Here is a 14,353-nt window from a genome sequence, read left to right as displayed (position 1 = left end):
TCCAAGTCTTTTCCAATTTTATGTTCTCCATAGTTAAGGATGATTTTTGTTCTTTTGCTTCCCAACTACCTTCCATTACAGAATGAAAAGTGGGTAAGCAACCAGCATTCCCTCAGATGGTACAGCTGAAGGATGGTTTGTGTGTATTTGTATGCTAAATTTATGTGGGCTAAATTAAGAAAGCTATTCTTAAAAGAAACCGTGGTATCTGAATACAAAAATAAAACAGAACACAATTATTCCAGAACTTAAAAAAAAAAATTCTCAACCTGGCTCTTGTCGTTTTCTTTTTAAATAAATTTAACAAATTTCAGCTGCCAAAAATCTTATCAGACAGTATTTTGGACAACTTTAGACATTCCCAGACACTTGAACAGTCAAGATTTTAGGAATCTGACATTAATGCAGGTGAACAATGACTGGAGGTTGAAAGCTTTTGTTTATTTAAGCTTTTAATTTTCACCTCACTCAGGAAAAGCATGCTTTGTGTAAATGCTTTAAATGCTTTCTGTAAATGCTTTAAATGCTTTCTGTAAATGCTTTCTTTGCTAGAAGTAAAAGAACATTCTTTTAACAGTTCTGTTCTCTTCCACGCCATTGATCCAGTCACAGAAAACTGCTCTTGCCATTACAACGGTGTTCCACAAAGAGGGACAAGAGGCAGAGATTTAAGAAAACTAACACAGCAGGGGCTGATATCATATTATTCATGAAAAGCATTTACTAGTTATTTCATCCAGCAAGAAGTTTATGTTGCAGCTTCCCTTCCAGCTGAGCCTGTCCAGTGAAGACATGTCTGAGGAGACAATACAGAAGGACAATTATGTGCTTAAAGCAATTTTCCAATAGCCATCTAGATTTAGGGGATAAAATTGCCTAAGAAACTTCACTGCCTGATGCATATGTTCCACAATATTATAAAGCTATCTCAGACCCACCCACTAAAGATTCCACCTAAATGAAGTTTTCTTCAAAATACTAATGTTGGAGAATTTGAGCTGCAGTATGGTTTTAAGTCCATCGCTCCCTGAGGCTACCAAAAGTTACTGTGTGCTGCTGAGCTCTAATGAACGCAGCAAAAGAGCAGCTGCCAGGGTGTGCCAGACTTTCTCTATGAACTTGTTCCAGACAAGTTACTAGAGATTGTTTTAACTTGGACAAATGGGTAGGCTCCTCCCTGATACAAGGCCAACAAAACTTTGCATAGTTTATATTCTCTCAGCCTCCCCACCCTTCATATGTTGTTTTTTCCTTCTTGTTAGGATATGCATAATCAGACTACAAAAACTAAGTTACGTAAAAATCTCAATGTAAGTAGGCTGGAGGAAAAACACTGCCTGCTGTAAATACAGGACAATTGTTTGCGGTAACATATATACATGCACACACGAAACCATGAGCTTGTTTTTATTGCTACAGACTGAAATGTTCAGATATTACACCAAGTGAGGGAGAATTGGACAGATATTAGTTCAAAATTCCCTCCCTATTGTATTTTATAGGTGGCACACTACTTGATTGGTATCTGAGCTCCTGTGGCAGCAGTTTGGATAAGCTGGGAGATACAGGCAAATCATAGCAGAAGATCAGGCATCAGTTCTGATCTGTTCTTTTGTATTTAACTTGCTTTAAAAAGATTATTTGTAGATTAAAGTCACAAACAGAAAATATTTAGAGATCAGGACTGCATTATTCATCTTTCTCCTTGTCAAGGCAACAATAAAACCTACCTAATGATATAGAAGCTTGATGTAATATTCTAATCTCCTTAGCAATTCCTTTGTTAAGTACTTCTTACGTGCTGCTCTGCACTGAAAATTATTTGATAGTACAGTCTTTAAAGGTCAGAAGTATGATGAAAACTTTCAGGATTTGACTCCTACAGCTTGGAGTACTATAAAAGGCTAAGAATTTAATCTGATGTTTATCTACTAAAAGAGAGCCTGTAATACACTAACCACTAGTCAGGCAGAAATAGAACTTCTGGTTTTCTTCACAAGCTGATACAACTACTAAGAGCAGAGTTACACAGCAATTGACAGAAATGCTTTCTGAAATGCAACAGCAAAGGAACAATCCAGATGTTTTCTGCCCAGTATGATTCAAGTTCAACAATCCATAACGCAGTGAGTCAGGGTATTATAAATACCACTCTCCAGCACAATGAAAACTATGAAAACTCTTCAAAATGAATCCTACCTCAAAGCAAAACACACCAGGTTTAACTGTTATGGTATAACGAGAACGGTTTCTACCAAAGCTAGCAATTAGGGGATACTCATGCAGGTCTTGCATGTATGGTTGCTGTACTTCAACTTGAAAACATAGTTACCATGCAATATTGTTTAGCATATCCTTACTTCTAAGTTCTGCATTTTTATCACATATGAGATAGCACCAAGCCCTGCCAAAAGCCTCACTTGGACAAAGAACAAACAAAATGCTTCCAAAGACAGGACGACATTCAAACATTTTAACCTGGCATTAAACTTGATGCAAGCATCTGCCACGCTCTAGGCAAATCACTGCAGTGAAATACGCTATACTCACTGAAGGAAGCTACTGCCAGCTCTTGAGAAATACAAACCTACCCAGCACAAGTAATTCCAACGAATGGATAAAGCACTGCAGAGCCACCATCGTCTTCTGAACGTGGAGGTGGGAAAGGGGATCTGCAACCTACTTGGTGTAAGCCTTCACAGTAACTTTTTGATGCCTCCATGGAAAAGGCTACAAATTCCAACTAAGTACAACCTCATCAAGCTTCATTATGATGAATGGGGCAAGATACAGCTTCCTGTGTACACCTTCCAACGTAACGCTTTGCAACTGACTTGTTTTATGCATAAAAACTTATTGTATCAATACAGGTTCCGTATTTATGAATATTAAACCTATCCCTTTTAATTACTGCAAAATTACATCTGACTAAATAAACAGATCTGATACTTCACTTTTCCCATCAAGTTTTCTATGGTTTTGTTTTGCTCATGTTTTTCCCTTCCTTATTTTTCCAAGATAATCTCATTTGGGATTTTGACAATCTCTCCAAGGAGTCCATGTGTTCTTGAGGTGGAGTGAAAACCAATTCCAAAAGCTCAATTCTGAGTAAAACTGAAGGCAACATCAGTAACACAAGTTCCCTGGATTGACACATCATTTTATAAAACAGGAAGTGATGCACAATAGTAAACCGTTAAGCTTTATAAATCTGCTACAATACTATTCTGAAAAAAAAGAAAAAAAGAAAAAGAGCTGAACAGCAGACATATAGCTACACACCTTCAGCTTGCAATTTAGAAAATATTTCCTGCATGCAAATTACATCAAGTAGTGTGTTGGGAGGATGCATGGGCGCACACATACCTTCTTTCTCCACTTCAAGAAAAGAAAAAAAAAACCCAAACCCCCACTAATCTTAGTCTAGATGCTTTCAAATATGCAATTCTGTAGCTTTGCTATAGCAAGTTTCCCTCCTACACAAAATTCTTGTGAAAAAGGACTGGTTACATTGAATTGAACAACTCAACAGTCAGGAGGGATCAGAGCATCAACATGTATTCTGAATACGATCAATAATTGTAGCCTACCCATCAAACTAGTTCATCATTTCCTCTCTTCTATTTCAATAAATACAAAAAGATCCATAATGAAAAACAGAAGGTTAAACTGTCTCCCACCCAAAAGCCACCAGTTTTTCACTTCTGTGATTTGATCACTGCTAAAGTTTTTCAAAGACCCTTAACACGACTTCAGATTTTTAAATTCCTTTTATGAAATGGAATTTGGCATTTATTATCACTAAGACCAAGTGATATTTGGACTTCTAAAACTCCTTTTGGGAACCACAGAATTAAAATATCAGAAATACCTAATAAAGACAAAAACATTCTGATCAAGAAGGGAAGAGAGGCTTTGTTAAGAACTGTATTCAGTATCACAATCACTTATTGTAAGTAGATGAAGGCAATTATATTTTGACAGTTGAATATGAGCACTGCACCAAAACATCAAAATTGTGACAAATTCACTGAGCTGTGATGCAACAGGGAAGCTGGGTTTGAGACAAGCATTACCCTGTCTGTGTTGCCAGTCTCCCAAGCCACAACAGGAGCTAAGTCTGAGCACAGCCAGTTACAATCAACCAGCATTCCTGGAGACAACTGCTTCCATAGTTTCTACAAGCCCTGAGGCTAGCAGCTAGGAGTAGATGGAAACTTCATCCGAATGTATACATTTAATATCTGTTTATTTAGACACACACAGTACACTAGGTGAATGTAACCATGTTAAGCAACAATTCAAAAAGTATCAGTGCTTTCCTTTCCCCAGCTTAATGATCATTTCAGAGCAGTGAATATAGGTCATAGAGCACACAGCAAGAGGAGCTAGACAGTCATTTGCCCTACAGGTACCTGAATAATTAAACCTTCACCTTAAAGCAGCCATTACCAGGATGCGACAGTAATGGTTGCAAACTTTACCCTTGGAAGAAGTGGAAGGAAGAGAAGCTTGTTTGGGTTTTTTTCCTGTTCGGGCTTATGGTAAAAATGTTTTGCATTTTCACCATGAAACACAGTACAAAACTTCTGTTGTTTTTGTTGTTAAAAACAAAACACAAAAAACCCAGCTAACACCTGGACCCAAAGCAATACACATGCATGGTTAGAGGCTCACGGTAGGGAAGACGAGGTCTGAAACATCTCTTGGACTTTGTTTATTTTTTATTTATCTTAGCATAGAAGACATCAAGGTTGTAATAAGCCTTAGTTCACTCCACAGAAAGGCTAATGATAACATTATGCCTCTACATACACAAACTTCTATTTCCTTAGTTTTAAAATAATTTAATAAAATTTAAATAACTTTAAAAGTTTTAACTAAAAGCTTTTGATGATTTTTTAGGTAGCTATTTCAAAAGGAGAAGTAAAGGCAGAGTTAATGTCAGAGAATTCCTCCAAACTCTTTTTAACTTGATGGGTAATCAAGGTTAAAAGAAACACTAGTAAAGACAAGGTAGGGGTGCTGAAGAGACCTACTGGCTTCAAACCTATTGCTTTTAGAAAGGATTTCAACTCCACTAAGACTGACTTCTGAAGCAATGTTAATACGGGGAAAAATGTATCCATCCATCAAAGGCCATAATCATTCTTGTGTATTTGATGATGTAAACATGTTTTCCAGCTGAGAATTTACATTATGCAGAAACTGCCTTTATAGTAATCCTTACAGTCAGTAAGCATGGAGGGTTTTTTGCATAGCATTTAATGAAATTTTTGAATTTGATATCATAACTGGAAATAACTTTGCTAAGCAACAAATGTAAGCACCAGCCTAAAACACACTCAGCGGTAAAGAAAAGAGAATGATCCGCCACGTACACAATCCCAAGAAGGCATTATCTCATTCAGAAGTAGAACAGATAAGCATTGGAATGATCAAATAATTTTTTTCTACATTAATGGAGCAAAGCAAAGCAGAAAGTGGAATGAGCCTATTTCACCCTCCAAACATCGAAAGTTTCAAGGTAAAAACATAGTATTGAAAAGGACACAGTTCTTGACCCTTTCTAATGTTTGCCACAGCCTCCTGACTCACTTTAAGGAATCCTCACACACCCCCTTAAACTGCACTGAAGAGCTTATGTGTTTCAGCAGGTTTCCTGGAAAGCCTCTTCAGGGAATTAAGTATTTCCCCAGATGAGGAAAGCTGATTTTTCAAGACTGAACCATGGCTAGAAGGACTAAACCCGAGTATTCAAATGTCTTCTACAAGCTCCAATTATCAACTAAGTATTATACAGATGGTGTGCTGCACACACCCAGAAAATTGTTTCCCAGATTTTCTAACCTGAAAATACAAACAAAAAAATGGAAATGCAGAAACAAGATATGGCATATATGAAATAGCATATAAAGGCTGACAACGCTTGTGTATATTTACTTACTTTCTGATGGTAAAACAACTACTGTATAAAGACTGAGTAAAAATAAAAGGATTTAGTATGATTATATTTTACACAGGTATATGCCAACACGCTTACATCTAAGCACATCAAAAGGTAACCAGCAGTAGAACGGGGGTGGGACGGTGGAAATCAGTAGCTTATTCATTCAGAAAATAGTAATATCACTGATTTTTCTTTTCCTCTGTGCTGAAGTTACTCCGAAAAAATTAATCTATGTAATAATGTATTAAAAAAAAAAAAATCTATCTAGAAGTAAACCCAAGAGGATCTCTCAAAGCATCTTCTTATCCTAAAGGCAAAACCAGTCACCTTTAATATCATTCCTGACACTTCCACAGCTTCTTCCCAAAGGTCTCCAATGACATATTTTGTAACTTTTCATAGCTAGCTATACCAATGACTTGCTATTCTTACTGTTAAAAAAAAAAAACAAACGTCAACTCCAGTTTCAGTTGTTATGTTTCTTATGGCCAGAGATTCTTGCTCACACATTTGCACCAGCTCAGCTGCATAAGCAATGGTAAAAAGCTTCAGTGAGCCGCTATGGTCAGCTCACTACATAGAGACATGAACTTCAATGTAGGCACTAGGAAGGCAGAGGTATCAGTCCATGGTAGTCCAGGAATAAACATGAAGAAGTTGCCTTAAAATTGGAAGCTAACTACATGTGTGTGGAAACCACAGAATGTTACATCAGTTTAACTCCACCCACACTAGCAAACTGTATGAGCTTGCCTTAGTCAACATGAATGCAAAATTTGCACAAAATCTGCGTAGGTTAGATCTCTGAGTAACTGGAAGCAAAAGCAGCCACTGACTCTGCACAATGAGAAGGTTTTAGAGGAATCAGTAGCCAAAGAAAGCCTCCAATGTGTCTGTACTTTGACAGTAGAAAGGCCAATAAAGAAGAAATAGTATATTTATTTTCTACATTTTCTGCATTGCAGCGTCCTGTCCATTGAATCTGGAATAGTTTCTCCACTGGCCATCAGAAAGTTACCAGATATTTTCAGATAAAATCCAAAAGTGTTAGGCAGCCAACTGGTGACAGCAGCCACACTGTTTATACTGATGGTTAGTATTCAAGGAACTCATCTGAGACATAGGAATACTTAACATCTGTCTTCTCTGAGGGACAGAATATGAGTCTTCACATTAAAGCCGCTGTCTGCAACAGGCAGTCCTTCCATTAAGTACAGGTTCCAGAAATGTTTCCCCTGATCGCTGACTGAACATGCCAATCTACGCCCAGATGTTCAGCCTGCTGTGCCAATCTAGGTCCATGGGGCTAGGGAAAGCACCACAACTGCCTTCAAATGGCTGTCCAGGTCGGAGCTGGCAGAAGACTGGACCACGATTTGGTATGCATGTTCTTCTGGGCTGACTGAATCTCTCATGTAAATCATATTCTATTTTGCATAAATAATTAAACATTCAATGGAGAGTGCGACATCTAAGTGGGTCAGGCTCTAAGTGAATGCCCTGTGTGTGACCATGAACACTGAAGTATCATTCTCGCTCCTTAATACCACATTTAAGCAGAGAGGAAATCCACCCCTGCCACCCCCTTCCCCGCCACATATGCAGTAATACCTCAGTAATACCTATGGGGGAGGCGATTACAGCATTCTCCTGGAACATCAGTGAGAAAATGAAGTTTACTTTGGTTTCTCATGTCCCAAGAAGGAATCATGGGAATCCTCTGCACTATAAGCTCCTGAAAATGGGATGTTTTCTTCAACAAGAAAATATAGAAAATAAATTGGGAGATTGTCACTGCAGTACAGTAGCAAAACTCAAACGGAAAATGAGAACGCATTAGAAGAAAACTGAATTCTCTTGATACAAAGTTCCTTCTCACTACTTTCCAATTTTCAGTTCAGCTACCATGCTGAAAACTCAATTGTACTTAACCTGCCCTTGAACTTGCCGTGAAACTATGGCCAATTTCTGACAGCCATGTGAAGTAACCTGAAAAGGAGCAAGAAATATAGTCATTCCTGAGTAATATTCTATTCCATGAGCAGCCAGTATGGGAGGAACAACAAATGCATATTTTGAAAAACAACTTTACAGCACCGTTGGCTCTACAGGCAAAAAAGAGAATACAAAAGCTCATGCTGGAAGTGTAACCAACTGGTGTGGCTAGGTATCTGCTGAAGTAAGTGTGCTGTAAGAGCACAGACGAGGATATTCACAGGATTATTTAAGCTAGTAAGTGGAGCCTCTGCCTCTCTGTATACTTAGAAGTAAAACAACCTCAAAAAACCTACTGTGGTAACTGCAAATAGCTTTCTAAGCTATTTACTGCCTGTCTTTTGAAAAGGTCCATGGCATGGTCAATAAGGTTTAAAATTTAAAGAAGGAAGAAAAACCCAACACACTCTCCCCCTGCATGTACATCTTATTTTTGTATATTATTTCATATGATTTCTTTGCATTTCCTTTTGGCTCTTCTAGCACCATTCTTGATAGATTGTACTTTTGCATAAAAGCCATCCAAAAAAACCTCTGAACTGGCAATATGTTAATTTGGAGATGGCAAAGAAAGAACACTATTAAAGTCATAACCACAGTGGGAAAAAGTTCCACTCCAAGTTTAAATAACTTCAGCTTTACAGTCAAATCCCAAGCTTTTCAGCAGAAGGACTATAAAGAGTGGTGCAGCTAAGCTGAGAGTGTTAAGACACACAGGAATTCAGGTTCAAAAGGAACCATCTGGTTCATTCAGTTCACTGCAACTGCGATAGATTTTTAGCCCTGAAAGGTCAACGCCACATCCATATGTACAAACTGGAACACTTCCAATGCACTATATTAAAAACCTTTTTAAATATTAGAAGTTACTTTAAAAAACATAATGACAGGGTGTCAAAGGAAATAACACACACAGAACTGTGCACAAGCAAGTAGGAGAGACTGCCAATGTCCTGTATTTCTGAAGTGACCTTTTAAGTATTTTATACTTAATTCAGAACTCTAAATAAGGCTAAGAACTATTTTAAACAATCATGTTTCAATTATATAAGACAATGGTGACAAAATTAAAACTTAGATCTGATCCAATAACTGTCACTAGGTCTGCTAGTGTGGAGGAGGTGACAAATATCCACTTTCAGCTCTGAATTTCTTGTCTTTCCTCTGTGTTAAATCCTCTTCTACATTAAAAAAAAATAAAAAATCCCAGTTTTCATCTTCTCTGTTCTGCCTACAGCCACCCCACCTCTGGGTTTCCCATCTGTCTACTCCCTTCTTGCTGTTCTTCAGCTAAATAACTCTCCAAAGATCTCTCTTGGCTCTGCTTGCCAGTCTAACTTGGCCAGTCCCACCACTAGCGCAGGCTAGAAGGTTGCAGGTAGCCCAGCTGCTTGGTTTCCAGCAGTCTGGGAAGCAGTCTTGCTTCAGATTTCTTACCTTAACCTGTCTCCAGTTTCAGATGACAGACTTTAGGTACACCCTTTTGGGGCATTAACGAGTATTACCTTCTAACCAATTCAGTATTTAGTATTGTCAGATAAAAAAAAATCCAGTACATACTTCAAATACAAATTTTAAGGAAGAATCTCTCTTACTCTCCCATCTTGCTCTCTTCAATGTTTGACTCTTTTAATGCTTCACTATCCCATCACTTTGAGGCCTGAGGGCATTGCATTCTCCCTGCTCAGTATCTCTATCCACGCTTACAAAAATGCAGATAGAAAACAATTAAGATATAATGTATTTTCAATTCAACACAGAAAGGAAAACGTTTAACTCTGATTACAACAATTCGTACAATTTGTCAGTTACAAACTGAGCAGTAAACAAAAGCAGCTATCACAATGGCTAATGTTTCATTTTCTGTACCATATCTTGAATGGAACTACAACTAAGCAGCATATTTTATATTCCTAAATATTTATAAGTCCCTTAGCAAGTCAGTTTCTATGTGTATTTTTTTCAACTGAGAGTTGAAATTCAGTTCTAAACAGTAAATGGTCAAATTCTTTTAGCAAAGGCCAAACTGAATTAGTCCAAGGAAACTAAGAACACATATTCCAGTCACTACGTTTACCTAATACATCGCAAAACTGGGAAAAATAGGATAAGAGTCAAAGGCTGATAAAGGTGTTTCTGAGATAGATGTTGCACATTCAGCATTAAAGCATGGGTCACTTGAAGTGGAAACTAAAATCCAGAGCTAGCCACCATTTTGCCTCATTCACTGCATCACAGAAAAATAGAACGTCACTTTGTATATTCTGTTATCCCAAGATATAGTTCATCTTGGACCGTTTTGGGACAAAGCTAAACTGCCATCCCCACATTAACTTACCTTACTAAAGGAAAACTTTTTCTTAATTTGTAACACAACTTGTTGCTGCAGGTAAAACCATTATTGCTTCACAGCCATCAGGATTAGCAAAAACCACAGTTTATCATTGTCACATTTCCTTTAACCACAGTGGTAGAAACAGTTGTTCCCTACCCCTTAGTTTTCTGCCATTGATTATTCCTAAGTAACTAATTGCACTTGACCCTATTGAACTGCATCATCTTTCTGATCAGACTGTTTGGAACTCTAATATTGCCCTCAAACACAAATACAGCCAGGCAGTCCTCTCCCTAGTCACTTCATTGTCTACTGAAATTACCAATCATACTGTACATTCCGTAATATAAACTACAAATGTATATAAAACAACTGGTCTCAGATCCATGCAAAACTCCATTAATAGTGAGCCACCCATGAGGGCTCTCCCAATGCAATTATGCAGCTTTTCAGTGCCCACCATACAATAATTTTATTTGGATCCTGAATGCTTCTCCTTGTCAGTGAGAAACTCTGCTGAAGTCAGGACATCTGCTCTTTACTCCTTACTCATAATATGTTATCCTGTTGCAGAAAGACATTAGATGTGTCCAAGGTCATTCAATCTCTTAAAATCCGTGTTAGCTGCTACACATCAACGTGGGGGTGGGGGAGCTGGAAGAGGGCTAGGTTCCCCAGAATAGCAATTTAAAAAAAAAAAAAATTCCACCTACTATTCTGAATAGACAGCCTACAGAAAATTGTAAGCACAGATCACACCTCTAATCTTGCCTCATTAACATGGGTATCAAACAACCGGGTATTCCAAAACAGACTGCACGGCCCTAGAACAGGATTGTTCTTTAAAGTAAGAAAGTTAGAAAAAAAATTGGACTAACTGTTGAAAAATTTGACTGCCAAAGGAAGAAGAGTTGACCTTTGCTTCAAAAAGTTAGTGATTTGAACATTTCTTTAAGAGATGGGAGACCTACATTCAGTTTCCTCTGCAACCCGAGAGGACTGAAACCTGCAATCCTTACATCCAAAAAGAGTATCCCAACCACAAGTCTAGGGAAAAGCCTAGGTAAATCAATTTTTAACCCCTTCCTTGAAGCTTTGTATATGGGAAGAATGACAAGCAGAACATTGCTAGAAATGAGAAGTCTTCTGTTTTATATCCCTGTCCTCAGTACGTGTATGCATATACTCTGCACCTTCTATTTTAACATAAGCATTTGTTCATATGCATACATATAAGACTTCATCCAATAGCATTCAATAAATGTACATTTTGTGTGCAGGTGTGTAATGTCTTATACCAGTAGTACAGTCACAGAGGTTTACTTCCTTTATTTTGAAAGTTTTAACATAGTTTTCAATGGGAAAAAAAAAAAAAAAAAAAGGAGTCCATGAAACACTATCTTCCATTCAGTCCAAATATAATTGCAGTCTTCTGAGATTCACAGACCACTTCTTCCTCTGACCACTAGTTGTACTTCCAGTAAGATGCATATGCTCAAAGGGAGCAACTGATATGCCTAAAAACCTAAGTGACTAAATTACCCTAGGATACCAAAGATATTCACACACACTCAGTTGGCAGGCATAGAAACAACAAAGGATTTCTGCCTTTCTAGAGAGCTACCTGAAAGATGGGCTGCAAACCTAAAACTGCACTGAATGCCTACCTCCAGGCAACTGAATTCCACTCTAAGTCTGAAAACAGGTATAAACCACAGACAAATTAAGATCACAAACTGCTTTCCAACTACCTTGAGACGTAATCTTAAATTAAGGTAAATTTCACTACAATAACAGAAAGTATTCAAAGCGTAAAAAAGAAGCCAGCCAAAAAACCTACGATACCATAGTTAACCACAAGTACCCAATCAATGGGTTTCATTTATACACTTAAAAACATTAATTGGACCTTTAATTTTATTAGAAAGGGTAAAAAAAATAAAGCCAACTATCCTACACCTAGTACCTACCCTGTTCCTGAAATCTAGACTCTCACGAGTGTTGGTTTAACCTTGGAGAAACTCAAATTAATTTCATCTGAACACATTAGCAACACAGATAATTTCTCCCTGTTCCCCACGACCTCTCACAAAATGTGTCTTTATACATCCTCTTCTCCTTCAATCCAAGTATTTCCATCTTCATTCTTTTTAAAAGTCAGGCGATTGTCACATAGCACCACTGTTCCATTCAATGAACTGAAAATATTCTGGCTGAAAATTGCCTAAGTTCCCAATGAGCTGGTAACATATACAGGCAAATATGAAAAGAAGAGGCAAACATATTTGCTTCAAACAAAAAATGTCAGGGCATTAAAATGAAATACAATGTTAAGTTCATCCCTCCAAAAAAGATCTTAACCTCAATAAGCAAAGACTGTTACCAAATATTCTATTTGTTCATACTCTGCAGCTATGCTGTGAGCAAACACCTAATTTTTTTTAAACAATGAAACCACCTGTTCCATTTATTATATGGTATAAATATTAATAGCCTTAAGCATATGGTTTCTTAGATTAAAGATACAAGTGCCATAATTCTCTGGTTACTTTATTAATATTAGACTCAACCAGCTCCTTGTGGGTATGGATAACATCTAATCAGTTAATCAAAGATAAAACTAAACTGGTAACTGGATGTCAAAAATCAATCTTACCTGACAGGCAGATGTATGTTAAATATTCACCCTGACCCCCAGTAGCTAGGAAAGGAATCTTTTTTTTTGTTCTTCTTTTCACTTGGACAGCTCCCAGCATCCTTTCATCATGTGGGGCAAAAATTTCTTTGCTGATTGCAGATTTTGCATTCATTGTAGATCACAGATATAGCAGACTGCTGTTTTCTAAAAAATAAAATCATAAATGAAAAAAAAAATTAGAAACCCCTAAGTTATATGAAAGTCCAGTTAACTTACATGGGCATTACCAGCTCTGACCTTCAAATAAAGGTTTTAGTGATATAAAGAATTTAGAAGATCATTTCACGCACTTAGAGGCAAAATTTTCAAAGTCTCTAAGAGTCTTCACAGAAGTTGTTTTCCACGCTTCTTCAGTTCTCTTAAACTAGCTCAACTTATTCTGGGCAGAAGCTGTCCACGCTAGCACTTCAGGATGATGCAAAATCTTCTCAGAGAGACACCTCGTAACTTCATGCTGCATAAAAGCTTCATTAATTCCCTCTCTGGTAACTGGAGGGAAACTAACCTGTCCTACTGTCTTGGTTTAACTCCAGTCAGACACTCCCCTGGCTGTGTCCTGTGCCAACTTCTTGTGTCCCTCCAGCTTTCTCGCTGCTGGGCATCAGAAGCTGAGAAATCCTTGACTTTAGACTAAACACTACTGAGCACCAACTGAAAACATCAGTGTGTTATCAACATTCTTCTCATACTGAACCCAAACCATAGCACCGCACCAGCTACTAGGAAGAAAATTAACTCCATCCCAGCTGAAACCAGGACATCCACATAGAGAGGGAAAGCATTGTAAGGGCACAGGGAAGGAACACTCTGGTTGTGCTGGCAGACAACAAGTTGTGTTCACAGAAAATACAGAAAGCTTCAGACTCGGTAAGACTGCTCCTTCAGGAGCACTGCTCTTGGTGACAGTACTTGATTAAGCAGCTCTTGCACCTTTTGCAGCTTTAGCACCTCATCCCCTCAGTTCCTTTGTAATTAGCAACTGGGCAATTGCACAGGAAACAGTGTCGGAGAAACCATTGGGGTTAATGCAGACAAAACCACACCTCTTTTCTGCTAAATAATTTTGACTCGGGTCAGTTCCTCAATGCATTTCGTAAGAAGACAGCACAGTCAACTTAGGAGAGACATTTGGAGAGAAAAAAAAATTGTAGAGAACAGGGAGGGAGATGGAGGGAAGCTGCTTATTCAGGTGTGTCTTGCAAAAGAAAGGTCCGTCTGGCCACAGCTTACAGAGGAACCTAACTGAAGGAGGGACAACTCAGTTACAGAGGGGACATTAACAGGCTCTTTATGTAGACACCACCACAATTATAACTCCAATTAGTTCTACACTGAAATCTGTACATAGGTCCCACTGATAGAGACTGCTGAATGA

General features: G+C 38.0%; 1 protein-coding gene across 4 annotated transcripts in view; it reads right to left on the bottom strand.

Moving 5' to 3' along the window:
* The window catches only part of STXBP6 (syntaxin binding protein 6), a 116,885-nt gene that overhangs the window by 67,051 nt on the left and 35,481 nt on the right, over positions 1-14,353 (bottom strand). For 3 of the 4 annotated variants that reach the window (XM_049825822.1, XM_049825825.1, XM_049825823.1), the window contains exon 2: positions 12,937-13,122. In XM_049825822.1, coding sequence (XP_049681779.1) covers positions 12,937-13,090 — 154 coding nt within the window. In that variant the 5' untranslated portion in view covers positions 13,091-13,122. Of the gene's footprint in view, positions 1-12,936; positions 13,123-14,353 lie in introns of those variants that run through there. The other variant, XM_049825824.1, reaches the window with a different exon arrangement.

Source organism: Accipiter gentilis, chromosome 22, assembly GCF_929443795.1.
Source record: "Accipiter gentilis chromosome 22, bAccGen1.1, whole genome shotgun sequence".
Taxonomy (NCBI): Eukaryota; Metazoa; Chordata; class Aves; order Accipitriformes; family Accipitridae; genus Astur; species Astur gentilis.
This window is presented reverse-complemented; position numbering and strand designations above follow the sequence as displayed.